The 18604-nt window shown below is 49.6% G+C and overlaps 1 protein-coding gene across 5 annotated transcripts in view; it reads left to right on the forward strand.

Annotated features, from left to right (window-relative positions):
* The window catches only part of mid1 (midline 1), a 223485-nt gene that overhangs the window by 169498 nt on the left and 35383 nt on the right, over positions 1-18604 (forward strand). For all 5 annotated transcript variants that reach the window (XM_038802566.1, XM_038802568.1, XM_038802567.1 and 2 more), the window contains 2 exons: positions 2212-2319; positions 16733-16881. In XM_038802566.1, coding sequence (XP_038658494.1) covers positions 2212-2319; positions 16733-16881 — 257 coding nt within the window. The remainder of the gene's footprint in view (positions 1-2211; positions 2320-16732; positions 16882-18604) is intronic.

Raw genomic sequence — 18604 nt, forward strand, 5'->3', positions numbered from 1 at the left:
GCACATTTAGCCGCGTGTTTCCCGGCACTTGCAGTCCCGAGAAACACGTGGCTATTCAACGCGACTTGCTTTGAATAAGGGACCTGACCGGAGAACACACGACCGAGGCTGCACATAGCCCCGTTTTTTACAATGGGAAACTCCGCTCGCCGAACGGCGTCCCGATCTCCGAGGCTCCAAAAAGATTCCTCGACATCCTCCCCCAAACACAACGTGGGAAGATCCACTGGCCCCCATTCCCACCTCCAAACACCCACACCAGGCAACCCCGCCCCGATCGCACACACACAGATAATGCCAGTTTGGTACCTTGGTGGTGCCAACCTGACATCCTGGCAGTGCCAGCCTGGCACCAATCCCCTTGGAGATCCCCCCACGAGTGCCATTCCGTCTGGTCCCCGTTTGTGGGGACAAATACCAAATGGCACTCGCCCGAGGTCCCCGAGGCGATGGGATTGAATCCCAAAGCCTCGGGTACCTCGAGAATCTGCAAATTAGAGTAAGGTTTACTGTCTCGCTCTAATATGCAGATTTTCTAAAAGGTGATCCCCCTTGCAACATCTTGCGAGATTGCGTTGAATTTTGCGAGGCGTTTCGAGCTGCGTAGATTCCGCGAGCGGGTCTCCCTGCTTTTACCGGACACGTTGCACCGCAGCGAGATGCTTTTTCTGACACAGCGTGGCCAGAGGATTGGGCCCCATATTTGTAAACTGATGTTTAAACCACTATTATTCATGAAGGCCTCGCCTTCTCAACCTTGGCCCTCGCCTGAGGTGTGGTAATCCTCAGGTTAAATCATCACCAGTCAGCTCTCCCCCCTCAAAAAGCAGCCTATGGTCATGGAGACTGTAGCTTGCCTCGCGCGTGCGCACACACACATGTACATATAATCACACATGTAAACACATACACATCAATGGGCACGCAAACATATATATAGCTGTGTACAAGCTCAAATATACATTATACATACATGTACATATATATATTATTTATATCTATCTAAAAGGTATATTACATATACAGAAGAAAATATGCATTTTACATACATGAACGGACAGACATGGGGTCTTTACTAAAATAAGATATTTAAGTTCTGATTTTATCCTGGAGTGTGAACCGAGTGTTCAAGAGAAGCACCTAAACCTAAGGCCTTGTTAGCACATCTGCAGGCCCACCAGGAGTCAGGCACGTGAATGCTACTCAAAAGGTGGAAATGGGTGATTGATTGGCTGGGGGGTGCACCCGTTACCTCATTTATTGAGCAATAGACTCAGCTTTATCTCTGCCTCCTGAATCCCAACAACAAAAGAAGAAGATGCCTAACGTGTTCAGTGATTTTGTACTTCATTCAACAACAATGAACTGGTATATTGCACTTTTCAAACTTTGAACAATATTTCCAAGAAGCATAATAAAAAATTGAGCCAAGGCAGGAGGTTAACTGTGCTGTGATAACATACTGAGATGTTTAGGGAGGGAATTCTACAGCATGGGACTGCCAAAGATTGGATTAAGGGGAGAGGGGCTGTATAACAGACCTGTGCAACAATAAAGCAGCCGAGAACCCGTGCCTTGACTTGTGTCCATGGTCACAACGGGTCCTTTGATTCCCCTTATCCTGTGGATAATATTGGGGCAGCACGGTGGTATAGTGATTAGCACTGCTGCCTCACGGCACTGAGGACCCGGGTTTGATCCCGGCCCCGGGTCACTATCCGTATGGAGTTTGCACATTCTCCCTGTGTCTGCGTGGGTCTCACCCGCACAACCCAAAGATGTGCAGGGTAGGTGGATTGGCCACGCTAAATAGCCCCTTAATTGGAAAAAAAATAATTGGGTACTCTAAATTTATTTTTTAAAAATCTTATGGACAATATTGGAAATGGCAATAATTCAAGTCACAGGCTTTAAAATAATAAGCTCAAGGCCAAGCAGCAAATAGTTGACAGTTGGTGCATGTAAGCCTGACAGATTGTGTCTTGAGAGTTCAGATTATCTGGGTTTAGCTCAGCTTTTTATGCAAGCTGTTGACCAAATTATGTTTTTGCTTGTTTTTGTTTTTGGATGTGCAACTGCCTTTTCCCATTCCCCAATCACCGTGAGTGGGCCTGAGGAATGTCCTTCTAATCCTATGGAATCCATACAGACCCTTTGTGCACTTGGCTGAGTCAGGACAGCATTAAAGGAGACACTCTTGTCTGTTAACAGGTGAATGCAACTCGGCAAGAGGACAAGCTAACAGAGGAGTGTGACCAACTGATTGAAATCATCCAACAGCGAAGGCAAATCATTGGCACAAAAATCAAGGAAGGGAAGGTAAGAAGCCAACCATTACTGATGACTGTAGTCACTGACAGCAGATCTGACAGGGCAGGCTTGAGAGGCTGGATGGTTTACTTCTGTTCCCATGTTCCTAGCTCTGTACCAGCATTACTTGGATTATTAACAGCATGCAGGCTGGGTCTCACAAAGATATATTCATATCTCGGCATTCATATATCTATATGAGCTGCAGAGCCACTGAGGACAAGAAAGATCAGATTTAATATTCAGTTTTGTGCTCAGTTACTTTATAGAAAAGCTGGAACTGGCTCCCACATCTGTAGGATCCATAGATTTTCTATAGCGCAGAAGGAGGCCGCTCGGCCCATTGGGTCTACACTGACCCTTCGAAAGAACACCCTACCGAATCTCCACCAACCCACTCCCCTGCCCTATCGCCAGAACCCCACGCATTGATAATGGCCAATCTACCAAACCTGCATATCTTTGGACTGAGGGAGGAAACTGAGAACATAGAAGAAACCCACGTAGACACGGGGAGAGCGTACAAACTCCACAGTCACCAAGGCTGGAAACGAACCCGGGTCCCTGGTGCTGTGAGACAGCAGTGCTGATCACTGTGCCGCAATGAGGAAAAAAATTAAGCAGCTAGTAGTCAGGTTTCTCATTTCGATTTTTTTTAGAAAATATTTTAGTGAGGCATTTATAATTTTAACATTTTCACATTTTAAACAATAGAGAGATCCAACACACGCAAAACTGCACAGTAACATACCCAACGCCCCTAAACCCTAACTACCCATACATTGAATTCTCTGCCCTTATTCATCACTTCCATGTCTCCCCTTCCCCGCCCCCCATCCATCACCCCCCTGATGATGGTCAATTCTCCTTGAAGAAGTAGATGAACGGCTGCCACCTCTGAGTGAACCCCTGTATTGAACCCCTTAAGATGAACTTAATTTTCTCTAGGCTAAGAAACCCTGCCATGTCATTGACCCACACCCCTGACTTTGGAGGCTCCGAGTCCCTCCATCCCAGCAAAATCCATCTCCGGGCCACCAGGGAGGCAATGGCCAAAATGTCAGCCTCTCTTCCCCGCTGGGCTCCCGGATCTTCTGACATCCCAAACATTGCCACCTCTGGACTCGGAGTCACCCTCCCTTCCAGGACCTCCTACATGACATCTGAGAATCCCTGCCAAAATCCCCTCAGCCTCGGACAGGCCCAAAACATATGTACATGGATTGTAGGACTTCCCCCACACCGTCCACATCTGTCCTCCACCTCCTCAAAAAACCTGCTCATCTAGGCCACAGTCATATGAGCCCTGTGGACCACTTTGAACTGTATCAGGCTAAGCCTGGCACACAACAAGGAAGCATAGACTCTCCTCAGGCTTTCTCCCATAGCCCGACTTCCAACTCTCCTCCCAGTTCTTCCTCCCATTTCCACTTCACCTCCCCAATTGGGACCCCTTCCCACACCATTAGTTCCTTGTATATTTCCAAGACCCTACCCACCCAACCCCTGTTTTTGGCATCACTTTGTCCTGTAGTCCCCTTAGTGGGAGACCAGGAAAGCTTGTTACCTGCCTCCGAACAAAATCCCGTACCTGCAGGTACCGGTACCCATTCCCACCCGGCAACTCAAACCCCTCCTCTAGCTCCTCCAGGCTCGGGAAACCCTCCTCAATGAAGAGATGTCCAAATCTCTCTCTCCCTACCCGATGCCACCCCCAGAAACCTCCCCCCCCCCCACCCCCCTCCAGAGCGAACCGGTGATTATCACAGATTGGTGACCACACTGACGCCCCCTCCAGTCTCATGTGCTGACGCTGTTTAGCACACTGGGCTAAATCGCTGGCTTTGTAAGCAGACCAAGGTAGGCCAGCAGCACGGTTCGATTCCCGTAACAGCCTTCCCGAACAGGCGCCGGAATGTGGCGACTAGGGGCTTTTCACAGTAACTTCATTGAAGCCTACTCGTGACAATAAGCGATTTTCATTTCATTTTCATTTCATTGCCCCCACACACTCAGGGCTGCCACTGCCACTGGGCTTGTGGAGTAACGAACCAGCAAGAACGGCAGAGGTGCCGTTAACAGAGCCTTCAGACTTGTACCCTTGCAAGATGCCACCTCCACTCGCTCCCACACCGACACCTCCCCAATACCCATTTCCTAACCATCAATATATTAGCCGTCCAGTCATAATTAATAAAGTTCAGAAGGGACAAGCCCCCTTCCCCGCGTCCCCGTTTATGAAGGACCTTCTTCACCCTCGAGGCTTTCCCGGCCCATGTAAAACCCGAGATCGCCGCATTCACCTTCCTAAAAAATGCCTTGGGGATGAAGATTGGAAGACACTGAAACACAAACAGCAATCTCGGGAGGACTGTCATTTTCACAGTCTGTACCGTCCCCACCAATGACAGCGGGAGGACGTCACACCTACGGAAGTCCCCTTTCATTTGCTCAATCACCCTGCCCAAATTTAGTTTATGGAGTTTTGAACAGCATCTCCCTCAGTCTCCTCTCCTGCCCCCTTGCCTGGATCGCAAAAACCTCACCCGTGCCCATATTTAGTTTGGACCCTGAGAACCGACTAAATTCTTCCAGTATCCCCATAATTCTTGCAATTCCCCGCAATGGATCTGTTATATAAAGGAGCAAATCGTCCCCATAGAGCGAGACCCTGGGTGGGATTCTCCGAATCGGCAGCTAAGTGTTGACGCCGGAGTAAACACCAGAGTGTTTCACGCCGGCGTCAACGGGCCCCTTGGCCCAGTGATTCACTTTCTGAAGAGGGCCAGCAGGGCGCCGGAGTGCTCCGCGCAGCTCCAGCTGCCGATACGGGGCCCTGCACTTCCTGCCGCGGGTCCACGAATGCACGTGGCGGCCCTGAGCAACATGGCGGACCCACACAGCGGACCGGCCCCCACAAAAATATCCCATCCAGATCACACGCGCCTGCCGATCGATGGTCCACAATCGTGAGCGTGGTCAACCTGGAGGCCACCCCCCACAGTGAAGGATCCCCCTGCCCCCCACCAGGGTGGCCGCAGACTCAGCCGCAGCCGCCACTCCGAGCCCCCGCTGGGTGGAACCATGTTAGAACCACGCCGGCGAGAACCCGGCGAGTTGCTGGCAGATCTGATCCTTCAATTCCCTCCGACAGACCCACAATCCGGATGTTCTGCCTCCAAGAACGGTTCTCTGGGTCCTCCACTTACTCCATCAGTCGCTTCTGCTGGTTACGCATCAGCCAAATCTCTGCTGCCAGCGAGGTGGACTGTTCCTCCTGTTCCCCCGCCAGCTCCTCCAACCTCTGGATTGCCTGTCCCTGGGCTGCCAGTCTCGTCTCCACGCGGTCAACCACTGCCTTGACCGTGTCCACCAATGGGCCAAGTCCTCCACACTTTCCTTCCACTGTTGGGTGAACTTCTCACTTAGGAAACTCAATAACTGGTCCATCGACCACTGAGCCGGCAGGGCCGGACCCTGCCCATCCGTCATCTCCGCGTGCGTTGTCCGCACCAAACTCGCCTCCACCTACTGGTTTGCTTTTTCCCGGGCATTTCTGGACCGCAGCTCCATAAACTAGGGGTCACTCACTACTGCTCTCACTTCTGCACCTTTTTCCTACAAAATTCCTGCGACAAACCGGTGTAAAGGCCACCATGAGCGAGAGCTGCCAAATATGCGACCACTCACTCCATGGCTGCCACCAGAAATCTGGTTTCTCAGTATTATCCGCTGATCTACACTGAGAGCAAGCAAATTGAAACATCAATAGAGGATGGTGGAGTGAACGAATGTTGCCCTTGTCGTACTGCCTACTCGTACCTACTTCCAAGGCTCAGATGTGAATAACGGTCACTTAAATTGGGTAATGTGTTGCGGCGCGGAGGTGCAAATACCACGTATTGAATCCAGAAAAACCAGAGATGTTGAGGAAAATTTACTTTTAGAAGAAACGTTTATTGGCTTTAAAGTTTGAACAGGATTGGAATACAACATGCAATCAACAGATGAACATGAGGCACAGGAGCCAGAGTGGGCCGTTTAACCTCTGTAGCCTGCCCTGCCATGGGGAGATGTCACTGATGGTAGAAATACCAGAATTGGGAGAGAGATGGAGCTGTGGAAAGCTGCACTTAGATGCTGACAGTCAGTAAGAGTGGGTCTAGGTGGCGGGTGCGAGCACCGGCATGTCAAAAAGAAATTTATTTTCTAAATTTACAGTTCCCCATTATTTTATTTCCAATTAAGGGGCAATTTTAGTGTGGCCAATCCACCGAACCTGCACATCTTTGGGTTGTGGGGGTGAAACCCTCGCAGATAGGGGGAGAATGTGCTAACCACTGCGCCATATGCCACCCGGCATGTCAAAAATAATATGTAATGGTGTAAACAGACCCCTACATCCAAAGGAGACCAGGAGAAACAAGAGACGAACAGCACCAAACCCCAAGTGGGATGCAATATTAACACTTTGAACTTAGACAGCCCCTCTCAAACCTGTGCGAGGAAGAGCGACCCTGGCTGTGGGCATAGCCTCAATGGTGAACAGTCAAAGGTGGATAATGGAACTTACTGAACAATTTGTACCAGAGTGAAAATAGGAATTGATTTGAAAATGAACAAAGTTTGAAGTTGATTTAAATGAAAAATGGAGTGAAACTGTGCAGTGGGAAATACCCAAGTATCATCAGATTTATGAATCTCTATGATGTACTGCTCAATACACTGTTCCAGCCATTTAGATTGGTATTCACATACCACAATTATTTTTGGATGATCTATTTCTAATAATATATTAGAAGATGGGGATTAAGATTAACACTGAAAACTAGGAAGAGCAGGAGGCCATTTAGATCCTTGAAGCTGTTCCCCTTTTCAGTTAGATCATGGCTGGTCGGTATCTGAACTCCATTTGTCCAGCTTGGTTCCAAATCCCTTCCCCTCTTTGACCAGCAAAAATCTATCACTTACAGTTGTGAAATTTTCAGTCGACAACCAGCTTTTTTGGGGGCGAGTGATTCAGATTTTCAGTATCTGCCCCTCTATGAGAGGGGTGGGGTCTGTGGCTGGTTTGATCAGGAGGAGTTCATCCTGCGGTACTCCTGCCCCTCCCTCCATTCAGGATGTCCTCCAGCCAAGTTTCTAAGCCTAAAGCTATTAACGGAGGTGGAGAAGTGATTAGCTATCATCCAAACAATAAACAGGAACCAGTGGAATGTCCTGGCACTCAGACGTAATGAACTACTCTACCCAGGAGCTGAGGAGGGCTTGGAAGCTTTAATCAATCGCAAATTAAAATTGTGATTATTCTGTCAGCCAGCTAATTGTTCACTTCCTGAACTCACACATACTAGACCCCATTCATTCTGCAGCTGTCCTTGCCCTACCCAATATTCATATAGTAGGAACAGGAAGAAAGGAATTGTGCTTTGTCTGAAGGAATCACAGGGCAATGCAACAGAGGCTAATCACAAAAGAAGACAATAATATGCCCTTGTAGTACAGATTAAACTGGAAATCATTTGACCAATTGACGAGAAGTTAATGTAAATTCATAATCGGTTGAAAGGCAATATGCCGAGTACAAGCAATCTGCCATTTCAGTTGGTGTTTAATTTGCTGTTAGTCTCCCTCTGTTATCTGCACCCCATGTTTTAGAATCATAGAGCTGTACAGCGCAGAAAAGGCCCCTCTGCCCATCGAGTCTGCACTGACAATAACTACCCCTAATCGCCCGCTAATCCCACTCACTTGTCCCATATTCCTGAATGGGATGATGTTTCGAGTGTCCATCCAAATGCTTTTTAAAGGCTGTGAGGTTTCCAGCCTCCAATATATTCCCAAGCTGTGCATTCCAAATTCTCACAACTCCCTGAGTGAAATTTATTTTTTGCAAATCCCCTTGGAATCTTCCCCCTAAAGCTGTATATCCTTGTCATTGACCCCTAACCAAGGGGAACAGCTGCTTCCTATTGACACTGTCCAAACCCCTCATAATCGTATATACCCCAATCATAACCCTCTCAGCCTTCTCTGCTCTAAAGAAAACAATGCCAGTCTCTCCTTCTAGCTCAGATGCTCCATCCCAGGCAACATTCTGGTAAATCTCCTCTATACCCCTCCAGTGCCTTCGCTGAACCAACATTCTATACCGCTCCAACATAACCTCCTTATCTTTTGTGTTACAACTGATGAAGGCAAGTGTCCCACATGCCTTCTTAACTACCCTATTCACCTGCTCTGCTGCCTTCATGGATCTGTGAACAAGTATCAAAAGATCCACCTGTTCCTCTGAGCTTCCAAGTGTCCTGCCATTCATTACATACTCCCTGTCCTGTTTCTTCCTCAAAAGTGCATCAGCTCACACTTACCAGGGTTAAATGCCACCTGCCACTGCCCTGCCCATCTGATCAACCCATCTAAATCTTCCTGCAACCTACTACCCTGTTCACTGTTTTTTAAAATAAATTTAGAGTACCCAATTCATTTTTTCCAATTAAGGGGCAATTTAGCATGGCCAATCTACCTAGCCTGCACATCTTTGGGTTGTGGGGGTGAGACCTGCATACTCCACACGGGCAGTGACCCAGAGCCGGGATCGAACCTGGGACCTTGGCGCCATGAGGCAGCAGGGCAAACCCACTACGCCACCGTGCTGCCCTTTCTTCTTCACTGTTAACGACCCTACCAATCTTGGTGTCATCTGCAAATTTATTAATCATTCCCTCCACGTTCTCATCTGTACCATTTTTATGTAAATATATTTATATATATATAAAACAAACAATAAGGGTCTCAGCAGTGATCCCTGTGGTACACCGCTGGACACCGGCCTACATTTACTCAAGCAGCCTTCTACCACCACCCTTTGTGTCCTATTACTAAGCCAGTTTCCGATCCACCACGACTGGTTTCCTTGAATTGCATGTGATTCACTCTTCTCAGTCAGTCTCCCATGTGGGCCCTTATCAAAGGCTTTGCTACAATCCATATAAACTGCATCAACAGCACTTCCTTCATCCACATGCTTGGTCACTTTATCAAACAATTCTATCAGATTTGTTAGACCTGACCTCCGGTTGGCAAAGCCATGCTGACTATCGCTATTCAATCCATGCCTTTCCAAGTGGAAATTCATTCTCTCCTTCAGAATTTTCTCCCAACAATTTCCCTACCATGAGACTCACCGGTCTGTAATTCCCTGATTTGGCTCTACCACTCTTCTTGAAAAGTGGAACAATATTAGTTGTTCTCCAGTCCTCTGACACTTCCACCATGGCCAGAGAGGAATTAACAACTTGTCTCAGAACCCCTGCAATTTCCTGCCTCGCCTCCCTGGGGCTGGTTTAGCTCATTGGGGCTGGTTTAACTCACTGGGCTAAATCGCTGGCTTTTAAAGCAGACCAAGCAGGCCAGCAGCACGGTTCGATTCCTGTACCAGCCTCCCCGGACAGGCGCCGGAATGTGGCGACTAGGGGCTTTTCACAGTAACTTCATTGAAGCCTACTCGTGACAATAAGTGATTTTCATTTTTTTTCATTTTCACAGCAGCCTGGGATGTAATTAATCTTGGCCTGGGGATTTGTCTATTTTTAAGCCCGTCAAAGCCTCCAATATCTCCTCACACCCTGTGTCAAACTGCTCAAGGTCCTCACAATCCCATTTCCTGAATCTGTACCAATGTGACCTCCTTCTCAGCGAAGACCGATAGGTATTAATTTAACAGCCTAGCAATGTCCTGCGGCTTCACCCACAGACTGTCCCCTTGGTCTCTAATGAACCCTATTCTTTCCCTGTTTTTTAAAATAAATTTAGAGTACCCAATTCATTTTTTTCAATTAAGGGGCAATTTAGCATGGCTAATCCACCTAGCCTACACATCTTTGGGTTGTGGGGGTGAACCCCACACAAACATGGGGAGAATGTGCAAACTCCACACAGACAGTGACCCAGAGCCAGAGCCTGGGACCTCAGCGCCGTGAGGCTGCAGGCCTAACTCACTGCGCCACCGTGCTGCCCATTCTTTCCCTGGTTAACCTCTTCCTCTTAATGTATAACAGAATGTCTTGGGGTTCTCCCTAATCTTATTTGCAGGTCCTTTTTCATGCCCCCTTTTTGATCTTCTAATTGTTTTCTTAAATTCCCTCTTGCACTTCCTACATTCCTCTAAGGCCGCAGCTGAATTTCTCCCTTTGGACTTGCCAAAGTCTTTCTCTTCCTCCATATCCACTCCTGCATTGTTCTCGACCTTAGGGTTTCCTGAACTTATTGCTCCTACATTTCCACCTACAGGGAACATGTTGGACCTGTACTTTCCCCATTTCCTTTTTGAATGACCTCCACTGCTCCGCTGTAGATTTTTCCGCAAGAAGCTGTTTCTCAGTCAACATTGGCTGATTCTTTTTTATATTAGTAAAATTTGTCTTGCCCCAATCCAAAACCATCTTTTGCAGGTCAGCTTTTACCTTGTCCATAACTAACTTGAACTGTACCGTGTTGTGGTCGCTATCACTAAAATGCTCCCTCACTGCCACATTGAACACTTGTCCGGCTCCATTCCTCAGAACCAGATCCAGCACTGCGCCATCTCTTGTCAGGCTTTCTACATATTGATACAATAAACTCCACTGAATTCATTTCAAGAAATCCGCCCCTTCTAAACCCTTTACACTATGACTATCCCAATTTACGTTGGTGAAGTTAACATCCCCGAGTATAATTATCCAATTATTATTCTTACACATTTCAGTAAATTGTCTGCATATCTGCTCCTCTATTTCCCACTGACTCTTTGGGGCCTATAATACACTCCCAGTAATGTGGCTGCCCCCTTTATATTCCTAAGTTCTACCCATAAAGCTTTGTTTGAAGATCCTTCCAAGATATCGGGCTGGATTTAACTAAATGGGAACAAAGTCCCGTAGCGAGCGAGTTTAGCTGCGTGTTTGCCGGCGCTCGCAGTGCCGAGAAACACAGGGCTATAAAATGGCACCTGGGTTAGATAGGGGGCCTCAGGGCCGAAGCTGCACTTCGTTCTGTCTTGTGCACTGAGGTGTTCCGCTCGCCGGAGCTCCTCAATGTAGCAAGAGATTTGGCGTCCCAATCCCTGGAGCACCTGTAGCGACCCCCCCCCCACCACCCCCCCCCCCCACCCCCCACCCCCCCCCCCCCCCCCACCACCCCCCCCCCCCACCCCCCACCCCCCCCCCCCCCCACCCCCCCCAAGCCCAAACTCACCATGGGAAAGGTTATGGTTACCCCTCCCCAAACATCCATGCAGGCCACCCCTGGCCTGATTGCCACTGCGCAAAAAATGCCAGGATCGCACCTTGGCTGTGCCACCTGGGCACCTTCGCAGTGCCAGGCTAACACCCAGGTGGCACTTCCAGGGTGCCAGGCTGGCAGTGCCAGGGTACCCAGGTTGCACCAGCAGTGTCAGGGTACCATCCTGCCCAAAGGACAGGCACCTGGGGTCCTCCTATTCTCTGGGAGACCCCCACAAGTGCCGTTCCGTCTGGTTCCAGTTTGTGGAGACCAGTATTGAATGGCGCTCACCTGAGGTTGCCAAGGTAAAGGGGGGAGATCCCAATGCCTTGGGTACCTCGGGAATCTGCACATTAAAATGAGACTAGTTATCTCGTTTTAATATGCATGTTTGGCAAGAAGAGCAAGATTTACTTTGCAACGTCTTGCAAGATTACGTTGCAAGTTAGTTAGATCTCAGCTTCTATTGGCCACGCTGTGCTGTGGCAAGCTACGTTTCGGGCGCAGCATGGCTGTTCGATCGCGCCCATCAGCTCTCCTCATTGCAGTAATTGATTCCTTAATTAATAGTGGCACACCAGCTCCCTTTTTACACCCTCCTCTGTCTCACCTAAAGATCCTATACCCCGGAATATTACAGGCACAAACATCTCTGAACTCATGAAGCCATGCCATCGACTCTTTCGATGAATTTGTAAATACATCATGGCAGTCGCCCTCAAATGTAACCCTTCGAAATTCAATGACTCTCCGCCCATTTTAAAGGACTGTACAATGGGCAATGAAATACCCAATATGGCGGGCACATTGTGCATCGGCATCCACTGTCACCACATTTGACATGCTGAAGCGAAACGAGGCCGGTGAATAGCGGGAGAGGCCAAAAACGAGATCTGAGGCAGGCGCCAAATAGTTTGCTATGCAAGTGGCCTGTTCCCGTAGGTGAAATCGGGATCTCACCAGAGCGTGGCCAGAAACCAATTATCTCTACTTAAGCCCCATTTCCATACAATTGACGAGGGCGAACCCATATCCAATGGCCTCCTGTCATTCAGCGGCCTCCCCAGCAAGTGGTCACGCTGGCGCCAATTAGTACTCCTTTGGCAAAACATGAAGGGCTGGGGTGGGCTGCCATGAGGGGTTGGGGGTACACTGGGGTGAAGGGTTTCTGTGGGGAGCCGAGGAGGTGAGTAGCCATCTTTGCTCATAGGCAAAGAGCCCAGGGGTGATGGGCTTGCCACCCCAGTGCTTGGTGGGGAATGGGGGACCCTGGGCTGGGGTGGGCTGCCATGAGGGGTTGGGGGTACACTGGGGGGGGGCAACCTAGGGGCAGCCGCTCGCGCCACTACCATGCCAACCCTTGGATTGTGTGTACCTGTTCCGGGGACAACCCATGTCCCTGCCCGTCTGCTCCAATGACCCTCACCGACTGCCAAGGCCTCTGGCCATGCAGTTGAAGGCTATCGCTAATAGGGAATTGGCAATCGTGGTTAAGTGAGCACTTTACACAACCCAAGTGGATCCTGTGGGTGGATGGGCCACAAAGCATGTGGGAGTCGTTGCCGAGCATCCCAATCACACTTTGATGCCTGGCAGCTGTGCTTGAACACTGCAGGAGGCAACACCACACACACAATGTCTGAACACCCAGATACACATCTCCGGGGATATGTCCACGGCCAGAGGGTGGGTGAACCCCACGGGGAGAGGGGTGGGGGGGATGCCTGGAGAGATGGGCAAAGGGGCTGGTGGTCAGCCTGCCTTGTGGAAGGAAGTGACAGACGCATCATAATGGTTGTGCGAAAAGGTGTTTAATGTGCTGTACAATACCCCACTCCCAATGGTACTGACCACCCACACCCCTTTCCCCCAGTGCCCTCAGTGATCCTCAATGTGCTTTCCCCCCTCCCTAGCTCCACCACTACATCTGGGTATTTCCCCAGGATGCATACCTGAGGTGGGGGCAGCCAGCAGCTTACCTCGTCACGTTGCCTTGGATACTCCTGGCAGGCATCCTCTGGGGCCAGAGGGCCCCAGCTCACTTGGTGGCGGCACATGCACAGTCGTGCCACCCTGTCCCCTGTGCTGACCTCGAGATGTGGCCTACTCAGAAGGGTGGAACTCTGAGGAGCTGGTGGCCACCTGTCTCCACTCAATGAGATGGGTTTGGGTTGGCACTCAGCACCCCCTCCTCCCAGTCGGTGCCCATAGGGCCCTGGGGTTCACCTTGGTTCGAGCCCCGGCTGCCCCTGCATCATCTGGCTCTGCCAGCCCTGGCGGTTCCCCATGGTCCGCACCATTGTGTCATTGCCCTCAGGGGAGCGATTCTCCTCAGTGACTGGGCCATGCTCGGCAGCACCCCAGCAAGGCCCATCTGCAACTGAGGCAAGGTCCGCAGCTCCTCGGCCATGCCCATCTGAGAGCGGGACATGTCCCGCAGAACCTCATCAAGGTCGGCCTGGTACTGGGTGACATCCCCCAGTGAGTCGGACATTCTGCCGAGACCCTCGCCCAAGGCCATCGCTAACAATGTGACGCCTTGGACATGTTCACTCATGGTGCTGACGTCGTGCACCAGGCTTTCCATTGCGGTCGCTGCCCTTCGCAGTTTTGGTCTCCATGGCACTCATTGTCGGCGTCATCTCCTGCGCCCCTAGCCTCTGGGACTTCTCCAAGCAGCTATGGATCTACTGGAGTGACGTTGACATCTCCCAGTCGCTCCCTATCGTCTCCATCAGCTCCGGGTAATCCTGTTCCAGAGGCTCAGTATCAGGTTGGGACCCAGTTGGGCCCAGGGATCCAGCAGACCTCCAACTGCTCTCTCACCTTGGGGTTTCCTGCCTCCACCTGATGTGCATAACCATCTATTGTGCTCCCAAGATTGTTCCGCAGAAGCCTGGGGCGAAATTCTCCGACCCCACGCAGGGTCGGAGAATCGCCCAGGGCCGCCAAAAATCCCCTCATCCCTGGGAGACTGGAGAGGTTCCGCCCGGGATGGGACTGCACCGTCGGTTGGAGGACATGCAGAATTGATATGTGGTCAATGGGGGGATGAGTCCGTCTGTAAGGCAATCAGAACTCACTTTTGACGGGTCTTCTGGCCGGAGCCCGGTGGTTCCTCACCTCTGCAGCGTCCACCAGCCTCGGCCACCCCCATCACCTCCAGGATCCGCCTCGAAGAAGGTGAGAATTCTTATGTCACCCCTCCGCCAGTCTGGCCCTCTCAAAACGGTTATGGGAGAACTTTTCCTTAGGAGACACAGAGGGGGCATCGTTAGCCCCACATGTGGTTCACGGTGATGGGAGAGGGGGTGGGGAGGGATCAAAAGGGGGATGGAGGAAAGGCTAGGGAGTGGATGCTCCCTTAAGGAGGGGGGGAGCGGTGGGGGGGGGGGGGGGGGGGGGGGATGTATTGGTGTTTACTCATTTGTGCTGCCCAGTGTAGGTCGTTGACTTTTCCCAGCAGTGGAGGTCAGTTCTCTGGTCACAGTCCCCGAGCTGACAGCTGCCGCCACCTCAACACAGGCAGCCTCCCAAGGTCAGCATCCCTGAATCTTGGGGCTGGTCTCCTCAGCGCCATTGTTGCGTGCTGGCTGGGGTTGGCTGAGCAAGTGCAGTTTAAGTGCTGCTCGACCTTGTTAGTGGGGGGGTGGCGAGCACGTTCCTGGTGAATCAGCTGGCGAGCCTTCATTTGTGACAAGAAGCCCCTAAGACTCATTAAATGGACCAATTAACAATGATTTACGTTGCCGGCCTCGCTGGGCCGAGCGCTGGGAAGCTCATGGCAATTCCCACTCGCTACCACACATAGAAACCTTGCCGGAGAATCGCACACACAGTTTCCAATAACTCAGTCTACTTCACAGCTGACTTCAGTGTCCCAGCAACACTGTGAAAGTAAAGGGGGAAAACATGTCTGAGTATCACTGGCTCTGAACATTTTCAATATTGCATTGTGAACATACATGTTCTTGCTAAATTATTTCAGCTCAATTCTTGCTAAATTATTTCAGCTCAATTAGATCTTCCGTAATCATTCTGTAACACCAAGTGCTTTGATGGGATGAATTGCTGAATGAAAAAAGACCAGTCACATGATACAATAATAATAGAGTCGTTGACTAATCACAGCAATTAATCTCTGTCAATTAGTATATCTAATTTCCTCTCTCGATTCCAAATCCCCTTTGAACCTGGCAACATTTACCAGCTGGCCACTGGCCGTAAGAAGCTATCCTGGCAGTTTTGGCCAGGCCGTGATTCCACCATTACCTCCCCTGCTCAAGCCTCCGGATCTTGCCCGCCAGACCTGGACAGGAAAGAACTGGCTCCCCACCTAGAAGAACAAGAGCAGCAAATACATTAGAGCGCCATGACCTGCAAGTCACCCCTCCAAGCCACTCATCATCCTGACTCAGAACTATATAGCCAATCCCTCACTGTAACTGGGTCAAAATCCTGGTATTCCCTCCCTGACAGCACTGTGGATGCACCTACGCTACCGGGACTGCAGCGATCACGAAGGTGGCTTACCACCACCTTCTCCAGGGCATTTGGGGATGGGCAATAAATGCTGGCCTAGCTAGCAACATCCACATTCCTTGAAAGAATAAATAAAAGGTGGGAAGTGGAGTTGCAGTTAAAATTCAGATCCAGAGGCCTCAATTCATCTGTGCCTCCCAATCATGCAACATTTGAGACAATCATGTCTCAAATCCGTGATATGCTGTATCCCATAATGCTATTCTCCAAAGAAAGTCCGTCACGTTTGTATCTGAATGAATAAGTACTTTCTGCTTCTGGATTTGTTATAAATCATAGAAGAAGAGAGGCGACCTCCAATGGGTGTTCCATCTCTCACGAAGCGCTGTCCCTCATCTTACCCCATCACTTTGCTTTTTTTCTTCCTTTTCAAGTATGTATCCAACTCTTTTTTTTTTTTGGAAAGTTCTGAATGAATCTGCTCCCATCGTCCTTTTAGGAAATTATTCCACTTCATCACAACTCTGTGTGTCGACAGTTTTCCCATTCTCCCCCCCCCCCCCCCCCCCCCCCCCCTCCAGTTAAAAGGACAGTGCGCGATGGAAAATGTGTATTTGTGAAGCAGATTGATGTGCCCCAAATGCCCTTTGTCTGAGCTCCTTTCTTGTAACTGAAGGTCGTGCGACTGCGGAAGCTGGCCCAGCAGATCGCTAACTGCAAGCAGTGTATTGAACGATCTGGGTCCCTCATCACTCAAGCAGAACAGACACTGAAAGAGAATGATCACGCTCGCTTCCTGCAGACTGCTAAAAATATCTCGGAAAGGTAAGGCAGCACCGCACCAGTCAGTTGTTTAGGTTACATAATGACCCCATTAACTAAATATACTTTATCCTACCACAAAGACAATCTCATTCCGTTCTTATCATTGTGAGTGGGTGCTTTCACCTTGCTAAGCTGTGTTCCTGACTTTCCATTTCATTATAATAGGCTCATTTTTATTTTGTGTGTTAGGCCGGCATTTTCCAGTCGTTAGCTGGTGGCGGGATCCTCTGTTCCCACCGGCAGCGCCCCGCCGTCCGTGGGTTTCCCGGTGGCATTGGTCGTCTTCAATGGCAAATCCCATTGACAGGGATGGGAACAGAGAATCCCATCCCCAGCGACTGTGGCGCCGCCTTCTGCCGCGAAGAAACACATGGCTGGGGAGGACTGGAGAATCCAGCCCTCAGTTTCTGAATGGATTTCACTTTTCAGACTATCTCAGTTCTCCATTGTCTCCAGGGTAACGGCAGTGTTAAGGGTAGGATGACTGTTCATGCACTAGTGATCTAGGAGTCTGGTCTACTAATACAGTTCAAATCCCATCACGGCAATTAGCGATTTAGAATTAAGTTTAAAAAAAAACATTCTGGAAATAAAACATTTTTTAGCAGAAAAAGTGACCATGAAGCTGTCACATTGGTGTAAAGCTTCACGAAGAAGCAATCTGACAGCAACCAGAGATGGAAAAGAATTGCTGGCTTTTGGAACGTGTGTTGGCGATTCATCCCCTAGGACATGTGGACAACTCCCCTGCTCCTCTTCAAATTGTGGAATAGGAAATTGTACCGGGGTGGCAGATGGGCCCTGGCTTTAACATCTCATCCAAAGGATAATTTCCACCAACAATGCAGTTTATTCACAGTATTCACCAGAGCATCTGCCAAAGGCATCTTTTTAAAAATAAATTTATAGTACCAAATTCATTTTTTCCAATTAAGGGGCAATTTAGTGTGGCCAATCCACCTACATTGCACATCTTTTTGGGTTGTGGGGTGAAACCCATGCAAACACGGGGAGAATGTGCAAACTCCACACGGACAGTGACCCAGAGCCGGGATCGAACCCAGGACCTTGGCGCCGTGAGGCAGCAGGGCTAACCCACTGCGTCACCGTGCTGCCCCTGCCAAAGTCATCTAATTGCTGATCTCAAAATCCAGCAACAACCTGAATTTATGTAGTGCCTTTACCATAGCGAGATGCCCCAGGAGGGCGGGGAAAATTTGACATGTGAGCCACATAAGGAGACATTCGAACAAATGACCAACAGCTTTATCAAGGAGATTGGGTTTAGGGAGTGAATTCCAGTGGTTAGGAGAAAGGCAGCTGAGAGCATGACTGCCAATACTGATGTGATGAAAATCAAGGATCTTCAAGAGGCCAGAATTAGGGAAGCACAGAAAGTTGAGAGTTGTAGGACTGGAGCAGCTGACAGAAATGGAGGGGGTGAAACCACAGAAGGATTTGAAAACACGATAAGAATCTTCAAATCGAGGCATTGGCAGATCGGGTGCCTGTGTAGGTCAGTGAGCATGGAGGTGCACAGAATGGGTGTATGTTAGGATACACGCAACAGCGTTTTGGTTGAGCGGTACAGTGAGTGCAAAGTGGGAGACGGACCTGGAGAATATTAGAATAGATATGGCGAGACATAGCATGGTTGAGGGTTTTATCAGCTGAGATAGTGATGGACAAAGGAAATGTTACAGAAGTCCTACTGATGATGTGG

Source organism: Scyliorhinus canicula, chromosome 7 (genome assembly GCF_902713615.1).
Source record: "Scyliorhinus canicula chromosome 7, sScyCan1.1, whole genome shotgun sequence".
Lineage (NCBI taxonomy): Eukaryota > Metazoa > Chordata > Chondrichthyes > Carcharhiniformes > Scyliorhinidae > Scyliorhinus > Scyliorhinus canicula.